This window comes from Oryzias latipes, chromosome 8 (assembly GCF_002234675.1).
Source record: "Oryzias latipes chromosome 8, ASM223467v1".
Classification (NCBI taxonomy): Eukaryota; Metazoa; Chordata; class Actinopteri; order Beloniformes; family Adrianichthyidae; genus Oryzias; species Oryzias latipes.
Window position 1 is genome coordinate 23136660 of NC_019866.2, and position 17687 is coordinate 23154346.

The 17687-nt window shown below is 44.9% G+C and overlaps 2 protein-coding genes across 8 annotated transcripts in view; one reads left to right on the forward strand and one right to left on the reverse strand.

The window, feature by feature from the left end:
* The window catches only part of caskin1 (CASK interacting protein 1), a 117492-nt gene extending 113640 nt beyond the window's left edge, over positions 1-3852 (reverse strand). For 5 of the 7 annotated variants that reach the window (XM_023957770.1, XM_023957769.1, XM_023957767.1 and 2 more), the window contains exon 1: positions 3162-3249. In XM_023957770.1, the coding sequence (XP_023813538.1) occupies positions 3162-3249 (88 nt within the window). Of the gene's footprint in view, positions 1-3161 lie in introns of all 7 variants that reach the window. The other 2 variants (XM_023957765.1, XM_023957764.1) reach the window with 1 other exon arrangement.
* Positions 3853-7120: 3268 nt separating this feature from the next.
* On the forward strand, positions 7121-17338 carry LOC101168959 (phosphoribosyl pyrophosphate synthase-associated protein 2). The gene is made up of 11 exons (XM_004071852.3): positions 7121-7251; positions 10369-10529; positions 10626-10678; positions 13709-13775; positions 13855-14027; positions 14094-14209; positions 15033-15088; positions 15166-15314; positions 15398-15468; positions 15538-15684; positions 15766-17338. Exons 2-11 carry the CDS (start codon positions 10447-10449, stop codon positions 15922-15924), a joined length of 1074 nt encoding a protein of 357 aa, XP_004071900.1. The 5' UTR covers positions 7121-7251; positions 10369-10446; the 3' UTR covers positions 15925-17338.
* Positions 17339-17687: the final 349 nt, after the last annotated feature.

The window sequence follows — 17687 nt, forward strand, 5'->3', positions numbered from 1 at the left end:
GTCCAAGTTCCACCTGATTTAACTTCAACTTGCGCTCTGCGGCCACATGTTTTGTACCTAGAGGCTAAGAAAGGGTCTAATAAATGTGCGTAGCTACATGTCAATGCGAGGGAAGCCCACAGACTTTACACAGACTTTTTTATCAGAACATGGTCGCTTGAACGTGCGTTTCTGGTGTGAACGGTGCTTCAGTGTTTTTACATCCTCCAAACCAGACATTCATTTCTAAGAAGCAGCAAATCTTTTCCTCAAACCATGCATTTAGGTTTGCGGAGGTATCGTACATGAATGTTTTTAATTCTGAAAAGTTTCAAGATGAAAAATCTCCTTTTTCTGTTGTGTGGAAACACTTCCACCAGATGTTTGTGGAGGAGCAAACAGGAAGGAAACATCAGGGGATCTTGGGAGTCCAAATGTCTTCTGAGGACACGAATGAACGTTCCTGTGGAGGGAAGTGAGCTGGAGGGACTGCCCGTCAACATTTGACTCTGGGATAAGGTTTTCCAAAGATGTCTTCCTGTTTGCTTGATGCAGTGAGAACCAGCAGCTTCGGGGAGGTTTGCAGCTGAGTGAGATGATGAATTAGCACCTCCTGAAGTCACATTAGGATCCCTGATTCTGCTGCAAAAGCAGGAATTACTCTCTGTGGTGAAAGAAACAAGGAAACTTTCTAACCAGTCGCTTGAATTGGTTGTAAAAAACTGACTGATAGAGTCAAATCAATTTTTACATAGAAAATGAAACATGAAACACTCAATTCCTTTATTTTAAAGCAATTGATTGTATTTTATTGAGTGAAAAGGATTTTTAGTTATTTTTAAGGGTTAGAAATCAAAGTTTTATTAACAAAAGTTTTACTTTTGTTGAGTTTTAGTGACTAGTAAATTAAAAAAGTTCTTCTTAAAGACCCACTCCGATGAAAATTGCGTTTCTAACATGTTCTGGTGATATTTTTCTGAGGATGGATCAAGAAAATTAAGGATAAAACTGCATTTCTGCGTATTTTTATGTTTAAATTGTTGGGAATGAGGGGCCGAACGAAAGAAATGCTGTTTGTGATGCGGAAAACACGTCAAAAAGAATGTAAGGGCTGGACAGCTCCAATATTATGTCACCGTTTTTGTTGCAACGGTAATGTTATGTTTGGGGTTTGAGGGGCTGTAAGCTAGCGGATCATGGGAAATGGAGGCGGGGTTGACTCAGAGTGAATTACTGATGAAATCATGCCGTTCTGCTTAGCTAAAAACAGCATCGTCAGAATTAAAAGACGACTTGGAACGCTTTGAAAATAAATCCAAAGATGATAGGAGCTGGACATGAAGGTGTAAATCAGACCTTTTTAAGGTTGTAGTTGGCTATTTTTGATCTTGCTGAAAAATTTGCAAATTGTTAAATTCTTAATTCTTAGATCGCCTCAAAGCATCAACGAGAAACCTTAAACGTTGCTTGAAAATGAAGGGGAAAAAAATCAGCAAAAAGTGAAGGCAGTTGATCCCTAAGCAACGTCTATGGAAATAGAAACTTTGTAAATGATGAGTAAATGATCTGGATTAGTAGCTTTCTGATTTGTTTTCTGTTTTTCCCCTTTCTGATTGAAAGCATTAGGAATTTGATGTTAAATCATGAAGCTGTGAGGGAAATCCAGCGTTCGGCTGCATCCTGCAGCTGCTGCCGACTTGATGATTCTGGTTTTTCTGAGCTGGAGTGCACTTTACCGTCGCCTGAAGGGGTTTTTGTGATGTCCTCCTGTACATAATGTCCACTGTGACGCACTGGCGCTTTTTGGAGGCTACGCAATGTCCTGTGCTTTCACTCTTTCAGGGACTTCCTTTCAGTTTTGCCAGAAACAGCTGGAAGGTTTTTCTTTTCTTTCTTCCAGGATTGTTCCTGCTTCCTCTGTTTCCCGGAGCCTGTTTCAGTTTCTGACACTTATTCATGCTTTGACTCACGAACCCAACCCAGCAGAAGCCTCATTAGCTCTTTTTGAAAGGTTGTTTTGAGTCAAATCAAAATTATTGTTGAGCTAAATGTGATTAGAAATACACAACAACCCCAATACAGTAAATACACATTTTATGAGCAAAAACTTTGAATTTGTGTGCAAAAACACAAATTTAGTTGTAGAAACATTGAGGTACCTGTGAGACACAAAAGGGGGACAGAACTGAAGGCCTTCAGGACCGCAGCGGCATCACCAAACCGGCCTGACATCTGAAAAGCAGGTTTAGTTTGTGACACGAGGAACCACAAAGCCCAACCTGAAGACGTGGACCCAAACCGACTCCAGCTCTCAGCTTGGTCTCCACTAAAGTTCACTCAGTCACTTTAAACCAAGCCTCATTCAGCTCTGATCAGCTCATAAAAAGGAACGTTGAACTGGTTCTGGTAGATGAAAGTCTCTGATTTTCTTTGAAGGTCCTCTGACCATGGCGTCCTGACCTTGGGATGACCTTAAAGAACGTCCCTCCTGAAGGCCCTGCCTGCTGTTAAATCTGAACCCAACTACAGGAAGCCACTTTTATTCTCACAGTGAGGCGACAAACTGCTGGGTTTTAGCTGAAGGCTCCAGAACCAACGATCCAGTCAGAACCTGGACGGAATATAAACTCTGGTGGCGGACGAGCGGACCCCCTCTCATTTCAGTCCAGAGAAGCAAAACTGTAAAAATGGGACAAGATGCTTTGATTTGCTCATGAGCGCTCAGGCAGGCCGGTGTCTGTGCTGCCCACACACTAGAGTGGGCTGAGTGAGGAACAGACTGGAGGCTGCAGAGCAGCACCAACGAGGGGAGAGGGTCTGCACACCCAGCAGAACCAAGCAGAACCCAACATGACTGACTAGAATAGAATAGAATAGAGTAGAGTAGAGTAGAGTAGAGTAGAATAGAATAGAATAGAATAGAATAGAATAGAATAGAATAGAATAGAATAGAATAGAATAGAATGACTGAGCCAACAGTCAAAGGAGTATCATCTTCAGCAGGCTCACATCCTCCTCCCTGTGCTGCAGTGGCCTCACTTGGGGTCTGGAGATGGACTATCGGTCTCCAATCCTGCTGCTAATCTTCTCCAGAGACCCCCCCCCCCACACACACACACACACACACACACGCTCGTGAGGCCTCGCGGCAGCAAACCTCCAGCTGTGTCTGTAGCTCTTACTTGCTTTCCCAGGCCTCTGCAGCAGCTTCTGCACGGTGAGCAGGTCCTCGGTCTTCACCGCCTGCAGCAGTTCCTGGTCCTTCCCCATCTTCCGCTCTGAGCAGCTTCACTCCCGCAGCATCCTCCGACGCGGCGGCGCCTCTGCGCAGCCTCTTCGCGTGCAGGGCGCGTCTGCGGCCGCGAGCCGCCTGCCTCCACCGCCTCCTGGCTGTCTGGCTGAGAGGAAGACCTCCACCCGCTGTGGCATGTGATGCAGCGAGGAGGCAGAGCCGCTGGAATGGAGGGATGCTCTCTGGTCCCCCCCCTCCTCCTCCACCACCACCACCACCAGCCGCCACCCCGCCTATGGGTGCAGCGTGGCTGGATTCAGAATCCCGGGCGCGTCTGGAGGCTCGTGAGGTTGATGGAGATGAAAGGTCCGGTGTCACGTCGGCAGTCGGGACCGGAGGTTCGAAGCTCCAAACGCACAGCAGCGCACCGCTCAGCCCCGATCCGCGCCGAAGAGGACGCGGTGCGGCCAGAGACGAGCTCCACGCGCTGCGCGTCAGCGCTGCGAGGATCGTGCGCGCGCCAGGCTGGCCTCTCTCGGCGCCGTGCGTCCTAAACTCGGCCCAGCGGCGCTGCAGCAACCATCGCTCCGCGTGCGCCCCGGCTCTCTATTCGGTGACGGTTTCTGTCCGCGTGGGGGGGGGGGAGGGGGGAGGGACCGCGCGGGAGGGGGCACGCGCTCGCGCGCTCTACAGCTGGCCCAGCTCTCCAACCACTAAACGGCTCATGTGTTCCAAGTTGGGGGCGGACCCCAACAGAACGGCTCTCCCGCCTCCTCCTCTGTCTGTTTGTGCGGCTGCTGTGCGCAGATGGATCCGGATCATGACGACACACCCATCAGCCTCCGAACCGAACCTCAGTCAGAACCCTTTCTATTCACTACGATCTGCTTTTTATCGAGTTTCATCGCGGAGAAACCTTTGATTAGTGACATCATGTTCTCACTCAACCAACAAAACATAATCTAATTTCAGCTGTCAGGCACGAGAGAGGCAGAATCATGATGTGGGCCTGTTTGGGCGCCCATGAACTGCTCTGTGTGCAGAAGTAAATGACTGCTGTTGGCTCTAGATCACACCGGGAGCACATCCACGTCCAGAACTCTGGATTTCAGGAGAAGAAACCCGTTAAAGGTGAAATCCTCAAACTGTCTAAAATGCGGGACAGCAGCAGGTGGATCCTTTGGGTGTTTCATGTTTTTCAATACAAAATAATTCCAGAGTTTATCTAGAAAAAGAATCTAGAAAAATATTGTGACAGCGGAAAATGAAACTACAAGTAAACTAAATGTTTGGCTTGATTACAGAGAACTTAAACCCTAATCTGATGTGTTTTTGACGTTTTTAACAGGTTCTTATGGCTTTTTTCGGACGATGGAGGATGTAAAAAAGGAGTTTAAAAATGCATTTCTGAGTATTTCTTTAATCAAATTATTGTGAAAAAGGAGCAGATGAAAAAAGATCCGATTTGTGACCGAGGGGCGGGGCCACAGGCTCCCTGCTCTGCTCCGTTCTGATGCCTCCACTTATAGACAAATAGATCCAGGAACGCCCTTTTTGTCCCCGTCTGAGCCGGAATCTGGATCAGAACTCTACGGCTGGAGGCCGCCAATACTGCTCGCCATTTTTGTTGCACCGCTGTTGCTAAGGTTGGGGATGTGAGGGGCTGTAAGCTAGCTGGAGAGAGTGTAAACAGACAGTTTGCAGCAACGTGGAGGAGAAGGGGGGCAGGATTGCTCCACCAAGATTCCTGCCAACAATTCAAAGGTAAATTTCTAATGAACTCCTGCCGCTCTGCAGCAACTATGTCCTAGAAAATGGCAAAAGGTTTTTTTGTTTTGTTATTTTGGCTGAAAATTGCATAATCATAATTAAAAGACCAAAACAGTTTAAGAAAAGATCAAAAGATGAACAAACTTTAAAGTTTTATTGAACTGTGTCTGTTTTTTTTAAATTGACTGAGTCACTTAAATAATAACTAAATATGGTGTAATTTGGTAAATTTGGTGTCATTCTGTTTCAGTCTAGTTTAAATAAACACGGTTTGTTAAAGAGACATTAGGCGATCAATCAAACTTTATTTACAAAAAAGAGCTTTACAGTTAAAAACAGAGACAGATTGACATAAAACGAGGAAAACACAGCCCGTCCTTTACCATAACCCCCCTCCCTCCACTGGCACACACAACCCATGACCCCACACACAATGAATAAGTGAATTCTAACAGAAGCACAAGGCTTGTCTCTGCTGTGAGGAAACAGTATTTGGAAATCTGTTCATATCAGGAGCCGCCTCAGCCACAGTCCCCACCACAACCGGGACGACTATTTTAATCTTTTACATTTAAAATATGTTGATGGTTCAGTGATTTTTGTGTTTCATGCTTAATTAATGGATCATTACATGAAATTCAAGCAAGAATACCAAAAACCTATAAGCTGCTGCAGCGATTCCTTCAAGTTTGTAATGCAACAACGAAACTAAAGATGTATATTGTTTTTGTTTTGTTTTTTAAATGGGGGGGCATTAGCTGCATTCACAATGCAGACCAAATAGGTGAAAGACACAAACCTCTGATTATTGATTGTATTTCTGCTCAAACTATCATCAAAGCGTCTTTTTCATCAATGGCAGTCGGTTGGAGCTGAGACTGTTGTTGTTCAGCTGAGGGTCCAACAGCAGGAACGGATCCAGCAGTTCTGTTCAGCTGAGTTCAGTTAATCTGCTGCTGCAGCCAAAAACACCTGGAAGTTGGGAAGAATCTATCATCTTCTGCCAAAATATAAGCAGAAAAAAAAAATCAGGAATTTGATATTTTCTCCTGACTATCCATCCATATTCAGGAGCACGTCCAGAACTGGAAAGACTCTTCCGACTTTTGCCAGCAACATGTTATTTGTCTCTGTCCGTCCTCCTCCAGATTTTTTGACTCCACTCTCCTCTCCATTGTGTGTGTGTGGGCAGAGAGCGGAGCTTCATCGCTGCTCCAGGCCTCCTCCACACATCCACGAGTTATGTAAGAACACTAAAGGTTGGCCCGTGTGCTACCGGGAGATTATTCATGTATCTATAGAATGCAAATGTTGCTCTTTGTGTAGCTTGGACCTGTGTTAATACAATGCTTAGGGAGTAAATGTACATATGAAGAGCACTTTTCTGCACCAGCTTGTCCGTCCTGCTGCTGCTGTAGTTTTTTATGTTTGTCTAAAGAATGAAGCAGCAGTAACATTAAAGCAAAGCAAAGACATTATAGATAGCAAAGCAAAGACATTATAGATAGATTTAATTTGTCTATTTTATATTAGATTTGTATTTTTCTAATTTTATTTAAGAACTGTGGGATATAGTTTATGTTTGATGTGAATACGACATGAGGAAGGGTGAAGAAGTTCATCCATCTTGAAACTGCAACATCATGGCATTGAAATAGAAATTTACCCACAATATCAGCAAATAATGAGACATATGAATATTTTTTACAAGTAGCAACACAATTTTATTCGGCATTGTTTATTTTTATATAAATCTTGAACTTCTATGTCATTTTTAACATTAGGAGTAAGATGTTACAGGTTTGTGTGGAGAGTTTACAGTAACACTGCCCCCACGTGGCAGAAAACAGTATATACACACTAAAAAACTGATCGAAACTTCATATCTGCTCGTTTACAACTATGTCACTGAAAAATTAAAGAGTTATAGCATATATTGTGTTACATATTTAAACTCTATTATCATTTTAAAAATAAGATTCTACAATAGTGTGACGTAGTACAAAATAAACGCCAACTTTCATGATAGAAACATGACAGTAGTGACGGTGGGGATTTGTTAACAATTTTCTCCCTGGTACTTGAATGCAGCTTCTTGCCTCGCCCTTCTCAGCGTTCTGGTTTCTGATTGGCTAAGGCCGTTGCAAAGGCTGATGACGCGGAGTCCGACAGTCGTAGAGTGAGTGAAGGGAGCAGGTTGACAACAGTCCGAGATTTCTTAGCTCAAAACAGTTGTTTGCAGGTTACAGCTGGACTTAACGCACAAGCTGGTGAGGAGCTGTGCTTGGTTTGTTTGATCCTCGAAATTTCGAAGCGTTTTGACGCAACGCAGTTGAGAGACGCGCGTGATTTCCCGGCAGGGTTCTCCTGTTCAGCGAGAAAACGCGTTAGTACCGCGGTGTTAGCCGCTGGCTAGCTGCTGCTCTATTGATTGTAGTTTACACATTTCAATTTACTGGAACAAACAAACCAGCTCGCCTTTACTTTATCTAATAATTATTACTATATACCCTAACATTACGTATATCTCAGAGTTTATAATTAAAATCCAAAGTAAACGACAATCGAGAATTAAGCTAGCTTAGCAACACGAAGCTAACGTCCTTGTGTTTGGTAGTTAGGAGTCCCGGGTGTCCTCGCAGTTTTCAGGTTATAAATAACATATTAAACAACATTGTTGCTAAAAATGCAATCATTTCAGTTTGATTCTTGATTTTTCTCACAGTGAAAGCTGTGAAAAAGGCACATTTTTCTGTCTTCTGGCTGCATCTCCTACATTTTAATACCAATGAATGAATTCAAAGCTGTATTGCATTTATTTGTGTGCAATGACACACTTCATGCAAAAAGGAAACATTTAGAGTTTATTCCTTTAGTTTATAATCAAAAGTTGCCTTTTTAGGTATGTTAGAAACAAATCTACACACTAAAGCTGCGTTCATAGAAGAATACTTCATATCTTTTTTATATTATTATTTTAAAGATGTTTATAATTACAAATCATATGAGACAAACTTAAAGATGATAACAGCTACAACATCAGTAGTATAACAGCAACACAAATAGGCTTTTTTACATTATTGAAGGCTGCCCCTAAAAAAGAAAATCAAGCAAACACCAACTATAATAGATGAGGAAAAAGAGAAAAATAGTAATAATACAAATATTAATGATTATAATAAATAATTCAAATGTATTTGAAAGAAGAGAAAACCCAAATCTTCTGGCGTTGTGGTTGGATGAAGTCCGATCGTAATTACATCAGGAAATGGGACTTAAACTGGAGTCAGATTCGCTCAAAAACAAGTTTAACTGACAAATTCAAATAACTTTTTACCAAAACGAATCATTTAAAGTCCAATCAAAGACCAAACACGGCATTTAAGGTCATTTCTTCTCATTTTGTTCTTCCAGATACTAAAAAACTGAAGTATGTTTTGAAATGTCAGTGCACTGTTGTATGTTTGAAATTAAAATCACAGTTTCTTTGCATTTTTTCAGCTGCCTACTAGTTTTGGAGACAGTTTTGTTCTTGCTTAAGTCCATTTTAGGCTAAAACGATAATGACTAATGGAAATGTCCGTTAATACTTTTAATAAACCGAAACATGTTGGTCTCAGCTTGAAGACCTGCAGAGGTGGCCTGTGTGACTTTCTGTCTGATGTTTGGCCTCAGCTTTACATTTTATGTCAAGAAGTTCAGGTGAACGTAATCCAGGTGTGCCTATAAACAGGTAGAAAGGTAATGAAGAGTTTCCAGAAGGTCAGTCTGCGGACTGACGTAAGCACCGATGCAATAAAAGCCTGAACATTTTGATGCTGTTCTTCCCCCCAAAGTCAACATTTATTCACGTGTTTCTATTCTGCAGCGGCTGAAATAACGAATCAAAACATTTCATTTAGATTTAAATGGAAGTTAAAATCGTTTCTTTTATGTTCGTTCGCAGTCAGAATCAGTTCTTGGGACTAAATTCCTATTTTCAGGTTTCCCTTAGCACCCATATCTCTAAAATCTGATCCCGACCCGGGATGGAGAACGCTGCTCTGTTCTCAGAATAATGTCACCCGCTCCTCACACGGTGAAGGCGTGACCTTCGTGAACACGGAGAAGCCGTGCTCTCCTCCTGCGGCTCTCTGCTGATGCAGGTTTGGAAAAACACAAATATTTGGATCTTTGACTTTGAGATCATTGATTCCATTTGGGAAAGCCTGGTTCATGCTAGCAGAGGAGCGTCTGTGTGGTTCTAAAACACTGTGACAGGAACACACTCACGATGTAGGAGAACACGTTCCTTCAAGATTACTTTGGAGCTTCCATCCACGCTGAGAGTTTTGGATAAAAGCCTTTTTTTGGCTTTTGCCAGAAATCTGATCACATGTTAAAGACCCACTCAGAGGAAAATGATGTTTTTATTGAAGCAAACAGGCTTTTATTCTGAAAATCAGATAAAACAAGAAGTTAAATCTGAAATGTAAAAGTGTTTTTTTTCTATTACAGGAAAAAAATCGAAGCAATCCACAACATTTTAAAGAATTTTGTTCTTAAACCTGTGCTTGTAGCGTGTTTCTGATGATCAAAATGAGTTCATCTTTTCTGAAGTTGTCGTGACTCAGGATCAGACAAATAAATGCAGTTTTTATGTAGAAAGTACGCTGGGCGGGCCACAAGCTTCACTCAAGAAGAGAGCTGTCAGTGATGGGAAGGGGGGCGGGGTTGCCTGTTGTCCCGCCCACAACTTTCTAATGAACTCCTGGTGCTCTGCAGAAACTGTGTTTTAGAAAATGACACCGTTTTGTAGATTTATAGTGATAATTGAAAGACTCCAGGGAAAAGTGACAGAAAAAGAAACTTCCTGGTTGAATGAACGTCAAAATGAAACCAAACAACAACAAAAACAGCTGCTGGCTTTTATTTTTTTAAAGGAGACAATAGCATCACATGGAGAGAATTCCGGTACGAGTCTTCAGAAAAGAGGAAGTGGGAAGAATTCTGCAGCATAAATCGTTTCATTTTCTCTCGTTTCTGTCTTTCTGAATCGACCTTTTTTCAGTTTCTGCTGGTTGTGTCAGAGTCTGGGTAACCCTTGTGCTATCCTATGGGGTCCAGATGACCCCACCCTTACATTGATGTGTTATCCATTGAAGAAAAAAGGTTCTGAGCCCTGTATAGTGGGTCTAGATGACCCAACGTAAACAAGCCGATACCTGTCTTGTGAAATCCTCTCCACCTTTATCCGCCTTTGTCATGGTAGGGATAACATGTAAGGGTGGGGTCATCTGGACCCCATAAGATAGCATAAGGGATATATATCGGTACAAACTTGTGGACGTCCGGCGCGCTCCTTCCTCGCCTCCTCCGGAGGAGCTGACGCCTCCGCTGTGTTGCAGGAAGGTGTCAGCGCCGCCTGGGTGCCCAGGGATCCACTGCCCGAGTGCGGCCAGAGCGCCGGCCGAGACCCCGGAGACATGAACCACACCAAGGGGGGCCTGGTCATCTTCACCGCCAACTCGCACGCGTCCAGCCGGGAGCTGGGGAAGCGGATCGCAGAGTGAGTTCAGGAGTCGACTCGGTGTTGTGTTGTCCACCATGTAAGGCGCTCCTTCACCTCCCTTTGATGAGCTTCAAATCATTTCCTCCTCCTCAGGCGGCTGGGGGTGGAGCTTGGAAAAGTGCAGGTGTACCAGGAAGCCAACAGAGGTGAGAGACATGTTTGCACAGAAATGTTGGATCTGGAAGCTGTAAACACAAACAAAAGCCTCTTTACATCCTTTTTCTCATTTAGTCAGCTGCTCGACGCTTTTTGTGCAGCAGTTTGTCTCAATTGTCAACAACGGTTCACGTGGTCACAACCACCTGTGTCCACCTGTACAGGTGGACACAGGTGGTTCAGACGAAATGTCGACGAATGCTCGGTGAAACCACGCAGCAAAACCGCTGTGAGTGACAGGTCGTACGTTTTTTAGGTGTCTAACTAACACACTGACGTTTGTGTGGGGGCAGAAGGTTACTCGGCATTCACCTGGGGCCTGTTTCACAAAGGAGGTTCAACCAACTCTGAGGTCAAACCTGAACTCTGAGTTGGTCAATCGAGAGATTGACAACTCTGAGTTTTCAGTTTCAGAGCAGCTGATCCGCGTTAGATCAATCAACTCTGAGTGGACTGATTCGGAGGTGAGCGTGAGCACCGTGACTAAAAGAAGCCATTATCAATGGAGCGCAGATATCACGAGTCACCATGGCAACCGTGAAAACAAAGAGGTCTGCGTATTTTTCGCCAGCTGAACTTGACGTGCTGCTGCAGAGTTGCAGTGAATATGAGAACATATTCCAGAAGAAAAGCAACACCGCTGCATCTGCAAAACAGAGACAGTTAGCGTGGGAAAACATAGCTGCTCAAGTTAATGCCTAAGTTTGCATTTAAATCATTGTTATAAATATTGACTGTAATAACTTTTTAAATAGCGTAAGGTGTGAAATAAAAAATGGTGATATTTAGGTGTACTTTTGAAGTGTTATTCCTGGTGTAAATGCATGAAATGCTGCATAGTGTACAGAACCAATCTGGGGGAAAATGCATTTAACGTCGGTAATGTTTAGAGGACTTTTTTGTTAACCTTCCCCTCTTGCAAACGTTGGTCATTTTAATATTAATACATGCAATTGTGTTTTTAAAAGTGAACTTTTGTCTACTGTTGAACCTTTCGCTGCGCAAAGACTTCCTTCTTTTCTCTCGTCTTTCCGACCGTGCGTGGTCAAAAGCGCAGGGGAGATTTCCTTCAGGGCTGAAGGGAATTCTCCTTCGGGGTTCACTTCCCGTTGGAAACCCTCAACCTCCAGAGCGGAATAAGAATGACTCCAAAACAGTTATTCTGGGAATGACACCTTCTCCGTCCTCCTCATCCGTGCTCACCCCCCCCCCCCCCCCCCCCATCTGCACCTGCAATCGCCCCTCCCCTTGTCTCTCGTGGATTGCACCCCGCTCAGCACACACACGCTGCAACACTACCCCTGTATTGATCAAGTGGTATAGGTTTATATGGGATTAAGAAAGTAAGCAGTGCTAGAAAATTGTGTTTCCAAAAAGTAATTGTTACATTAATCTAATTCAATGTCCCTGATTTCATTTTCATGTAGATGCAATCCTGCAGGAATTAAAAGAAACATGGCAGCAGCTAAAAATGAAGTATAAAAACATAATTCAATCAGGTCAAATGTGAGCATGTCATGGATGTAGGCTTTGTTGACAATATTTGACATATGAAACATCTACATAGCAAGACCTAATGTTGTTTTCATTTTGTATATGTAATTGACTGCAACGAAAAACGGTAACACTCAAACAAAAACGTATGGGGAAATGACAAAACATCGAGTCGAGGTCTCAAAATCCTCGTACGACGTAAATGTAATTCTCTACGAATTAATGCAGCCTCCTCATCTATTGGGTCCTCCAAAAAAGGACAAGCCATTCTTGTCACTTAGATCGCGTGACGGAAATGTGGGCAATTAAGGTTGAAGCCAAATATAGTGCTTCGTCTTTAAAAAGGGGAGGGGACCGGCAAAAACTTCGAGTTTGGAGAATAAAACCTGCTCCCGACCAGGTTAGGTTCACAGCATAAGTAACCATGGATACGGACTCCGAGTAAAAGTTAACTCTCTTTCAGAAACGGGTTTGACTTACTCTGCTTTCTCTGGTTTGACAAACCTCCGATTCTGAAACGGAAAACCCAGGGTTTCCCTGATTTCCGGGTTTATGAACTCAGAGTTTACACTTAACCTCCTTTGTGAAACAGGCCCCTGGTGTTGGAAGATTTGCGTGTTTTCCAAGCCGGAGGCCTTTTTTCCCGATCATTCCAACACCACACGAACGCAGCATTCCTTTAGTTTTGTGTTTTCCCCGAACGACATCAACCCATCTGCGCAGTTAGCACTAAAACGAGAACAAAGGTTTTTAAATAAAAACTCAAAACATTTTCTGTTTACAAATATATACACATGTAAATATTTAATACATATACATTAATTTTTAATTAAAATTGTAGCAAGTTTTAATCCAAATTTCATCCTATTACTTTCCCTTATGAGGTGGATCACCTAAACCGTCATCAGCTCTTTGGTCCGGCCCGTCTGTCAAGGTTTAGACGCCTTTGTGGCCCACAAGTCTAAAAGTATTCTTTCATCTGCTCCTGATTCCCAAAGATCGGAATCAAGAGATTCTCACAAATGCAGTTTTTAATCTTCATGTTCTCTAGTTATTTCTCAGAAAAATACTACAAGAACATGTTCAAACCCCGTTTTCACCATGTTTAAACCCAGCCAGAAGGCTGAACAGGACTAACTTCAGATGGGTCTCCTCTAACAGAACCCAGCAGCTGCTCGGTTACGCAACCAGAGTTTGTTTTCTGTGAAAGCATCGGCGCCGTCAACTTTGACTGTTGCCATAACAATGCTGGTACTTCAGCTGGAGCGTGGCGGTCTCCACCTGACGCTCCTCCCACCGTCACCACTGCACCTGTGACTGACGCCTCTCTCAGGTTCATGTTCCAGCAACAGTCCTCCCGTCTGCCGTCCGCAGAGCGTTCCGTTTCTCCTCTGGGGGAGGATCGCTCCTCCGTTTCACACCGTGAGGAGGCGGGTGGAGGAGCGAGGCTGACAGCCTTTGTTCTGAGAGTGTGTGGACGGGCCTTCTTCTGGGCGCCGCTTTCACGTTCTGCATTGTTTCCGTAGAAACGCGGGTGCAGATCCAAGAGTCGGTGCGAGGAAAAGACGTCTTCGTCATCCAGACGGTGTCCAAGTAAGAGGAAGAGGCATCGGCGCCGCACGAGCGCTGAAACCCCCGCCTGTTTGCTGATGTGTTCCTCCTGCCGCCTCAGGGATGTCAACACCACCATCATGGAGATGCTGATCATGGTGTACGCCTGCAGGACGTCCTGCGCCCGCAGCATCACCGGCGTCCTCCCCTACTTCCCCTACAGCAAGCAGTGCAAGATGAGGAAGAGGGGCTCCATCGTCTCCAAGCTGATGGCCTCCATGATGTGTAAAGCGGGTGAGTTCAGACGCTCAACCAGAGGGTCTTCATCACTGATGATGATGATGATGAGTGTGTGTGTAGGTCTCACCCACCTGATCACCATGGACCTCCATCAGAAAGAGATCCAAGGTTTCTTCAACATCCCGGTGGACAACCTAAGAGCGTCTCCCTTCCTGCTTCAGTACATCCAGGAGGAGGTACAACGACCCGAGCCGCCCCGCTTTCACTCTGAAGCTACGCTCACATCATTCCTGCACGTGATGTTCACACTGGACCAGCAGGGAGGGGCTTCTCCAGCACCTACAGTTGGAAGAGCGGCGTAAATCCAGGGAATCTCGCTCTATGCTTTTTCTGACAAATGAAAGACTTCCGAGTCCCTGATTGGTCCAAGTTAAAACCCGAAAACGGTTGTAAAAACTTTGCAGCTTGAGAGTTTCTGATCCTGGATTTATTTACGTAGACTTAAAACTGAAAGTGGTCCTTTGAAGCTGCAGAGGCTGAGCGTAGCTCAACTCCCAAACAGCTGCTGCTTTTACTTTGAAAATCCTCCAGGACGTTCCAGAACCAGACTCCACTTTTAGAAGATTTTCATCAGCTGCTGTTTGAACACTTTAGGACTTTGAACTGAAAGGAAATTCTTAATGTTTGCTCTCAGTTCCTCCATGCTGGAAGCTGAAGCTCCTCCCTGAGCATTGAGCGGTCAGCTGACCCGTGGTTCCAGATGGATTACCCATCATGCCTTCAGGCAGAAACACAGAAGCAGCAAAAGAACCAGGCTCAATGAATTTGCATGTTGAGTAACGGCTCAAAACAAACAAATAAAAAAACTTCTGTGACTTGAATCCCACATCATGATCCCTCCGCCGCTTTGCTTGACAGTATGAATGTGACTTCAGTGCTGAATTGCTCGTTCCAGAGCTTTGCTGTGGACTTTGATCTACTTCTTTGACATTTTTCCCCCATAATTCCTGTTGTTTGTTCAGACTCGCAGTGATTTTGTCTGTTTGTCTGAACCTGCAGATTCCAGATTACAGGAACGCCGTCATCGTGGCCAAGTCCCCTGCTTCTGCTAAAAGGTAAGTTCTGCTCCCCGCCGTCCCTCCCCTCCTGCGCCGTTGCTCGAGCGCTCGGCCTGCCGTCTGCTGGCTCGCAGGGCGCAGTCCTTCGCCGAGCGGTTGCGTCTGGGCATCGCGGTGATCCACGGCGAAGCTCAGGATGCCGAGTCCGACCAGGTGGACGGGCGACACTCCCCGCCGACCGTCAAGACCACGGGGGCCATCCACCCCAGCATGGAGATCCCACGTAAAGCACCGCCCCACTCAATTGGCGTCGAGCGGCGGCGGGTTTGAGCTGTGACCAACCGCTGCTTCTGTTTTGACCCGCAGTGCTGATCCCCAAAGAGAAGCCCCCCATCTCCGTGGTAGGGGATGTGGGAGGACGCATCGCCATCATCGTGGTGAGTGCGAGCGCCCCCGGGCGAGTCTGGGAGGGAGGGCGCCGCTCTGACAGCCTGCTGTCTCCGCAGGATGACATCATCGATGACGTCGACAGCTTCGTGGCGGCGGCAGAGACGCTGAAGGAGCGAGGCGCCTACAAAATCTTTGTCATGGCGACACACGGGCTCCTGTCCTGCGAAGCGCCGCGCTTCATCGAGGAGTCGGCCATCGACGAGGTGAGCGCACGTTTCATTTTTCCCGCTGCTGGATGACTCCGCCCCCTTTTTTCAAAAATGCCGGGCTTGTGGCGCCCTCAGGTGGTGGTGACCAACACGATCCCTCATGAGCTTCAGAAGCTTCAGTGTCCAAAGATCAAAACGGTGGACATCAGCATGATCCTGTCAGAGGCCATCCGCCGCATTCACAACGGGGAGTCCATGTCCTACCTGTTCCGCAACATCGGCGTGGACGACTGAACGGCGGCGGCGCTCGCTCGCTCACGCAGGCAGAAGCACCCCAATGCACCTCCAACCGTCTCTCTGTGTCTGCGGGGACTCGCACGCTTCATCCACCCGCTCCATGTCCCCGCCTGCAAGGACCCCCCAGGACCTTCAGGCACCCACAGGCCTGCGCGTTTCCTCATCTCTGCCCCGCCCCCCCGCGGCTCACCTGGACCAGGTGTGTTCCACCAATCAGCGGGCGGAAAAGAAGCGGGGTTCTGTTATTCTGCCTCCAGGAGTTTCTGTTACCTGCAGCAGCTTCGTGAAACCTTCTCACCTCCATTTTTCTCACACACTTTCAAAGTAAAAGCTTCTTAACTTATTATATTCTAAAAATTTTTTTTATACATTTATTAATTTTTTGTTTTACTTTAGGTATGAAAAAAAATCATTAGCAACCCCCCCCACACACACACACCTACTTAAAAATGTTTTCATTTTTTTGACCTCACCAATCGTCCAGAGGACAGGAAACAGGAAGTGCATCGACCTTCTAGTGCTTAGTGATCAGCTCTTATTTTGGAGGATTCATCTTCACTCAGCAGATGATTGAAGCAACAGATTTGCTCCGTTCTGTTGTTTCAATTTCGCTTTTCTTCCGTCTGAATCTCTGTTGCTGGTAAAGAGATTAAAATGTCAGGTTGTTGGTGCCTTCAGCAGATCTTCATCACACAGACATTCATCACATAGATCTTCATCACGCAGACCATCATCACACAGATCTTCATCACGCAGATCTTCATCACATAGATCTTCATCACGCAGACCTTCATCACACAGATCTTCATCACGCAGACCTTCATCACACAGATCTTCATCACGCAGACCTTCATCACATAGACCATCATCACACAGATCTTCATCACGCAGACCCTCACCTGCTTCCTGGAGGAGGGCGGTTCCTAGAGCTGGTAGTGTTTAAGTGCAGGTCTCCATTTAAACCCCAAAAAGCTCAGATCTGTCTAATGCACTAAACTGGACTGGTTCATCTTTGTGCCATCATCATCATCACAGAGCTTCCTCACAACAGATTCAAGATTCTAGAAACGGCTCTGAAGTTTTCAACCAGACCCAAGTTCAGGAAGTTCTTCTCAGGTCCGTAGGAGAGGCCTTTTCCTGAAGTTCTGGACGTTTTTGGTCCTTAAATCAGAGAGGAGAGCATCCTCGTTTCATTTGAAACTCCGTTGAGGAGAAAACGGAAGCAGAAGTTCAACCTTTATTCTGAAAAACTTGACTGAAGCAGGACTTTGTCACGTTCCAAGAAAACGTTTTTGTATTTATTTTTAGTTGTTACTGTTGGTAGATGAAGCCTCCCCGTATTTGTGAATCCTAGCTTAATAAATGTGCACGTGTACTTTCTTTTTACACAAATAAATGTTACAACCTCAGAGTCGACCAGGTTTTCTTTGGGGACCGCTCCACCACAGCACCCCACCTTTCACTCCACCCACACAACCCAGTTGGCACGGAGGCTCCAAACATATCATGATGCGTTTAGGGAAAAACCCAGAAAACAAAGAAATTTAACAAAAAAGTAACAGAGTTCCATTTCCAGATAAGAATATTACAAATTGTAAAGTTGTTTCAAAATAAAAGCATATAAATTGAAACTGTTTAATCATAAAAGCCTCACTGTTGCCAAAAAATACTGTAAAGATTTTTATTTATGTTTATTAGTTTATGTCTTTTATCAGCAGTGTGTTGATTTACTGATTACATCAGACTTTAAAAAGACATTT

Bases quoted from the DNA above. Each gene is read 5' to 3' on its own strand.
- LOC101168959 (XM_004071852.3), top strand. From the start codon at position 10,447: ATGAACCACACCAAGGGGGGCCTGGTCATCTTCACCGCCAACTCGCAC. The intron at 10,679-13,708 runs GTGAGAGACATG...TTGTTTCCGTAG, and splicing joins GTACCAGGAAGCCAACAGAG to AAACGCGGGTGCAGATCCAA. The intron at 14,210-15,032 runs GTACAACGACCC...CTGAACCTGCAG, and splicing joins TTCAGTACATCCAGGAGGAG to ATTCCAGATTACAGGAACGC.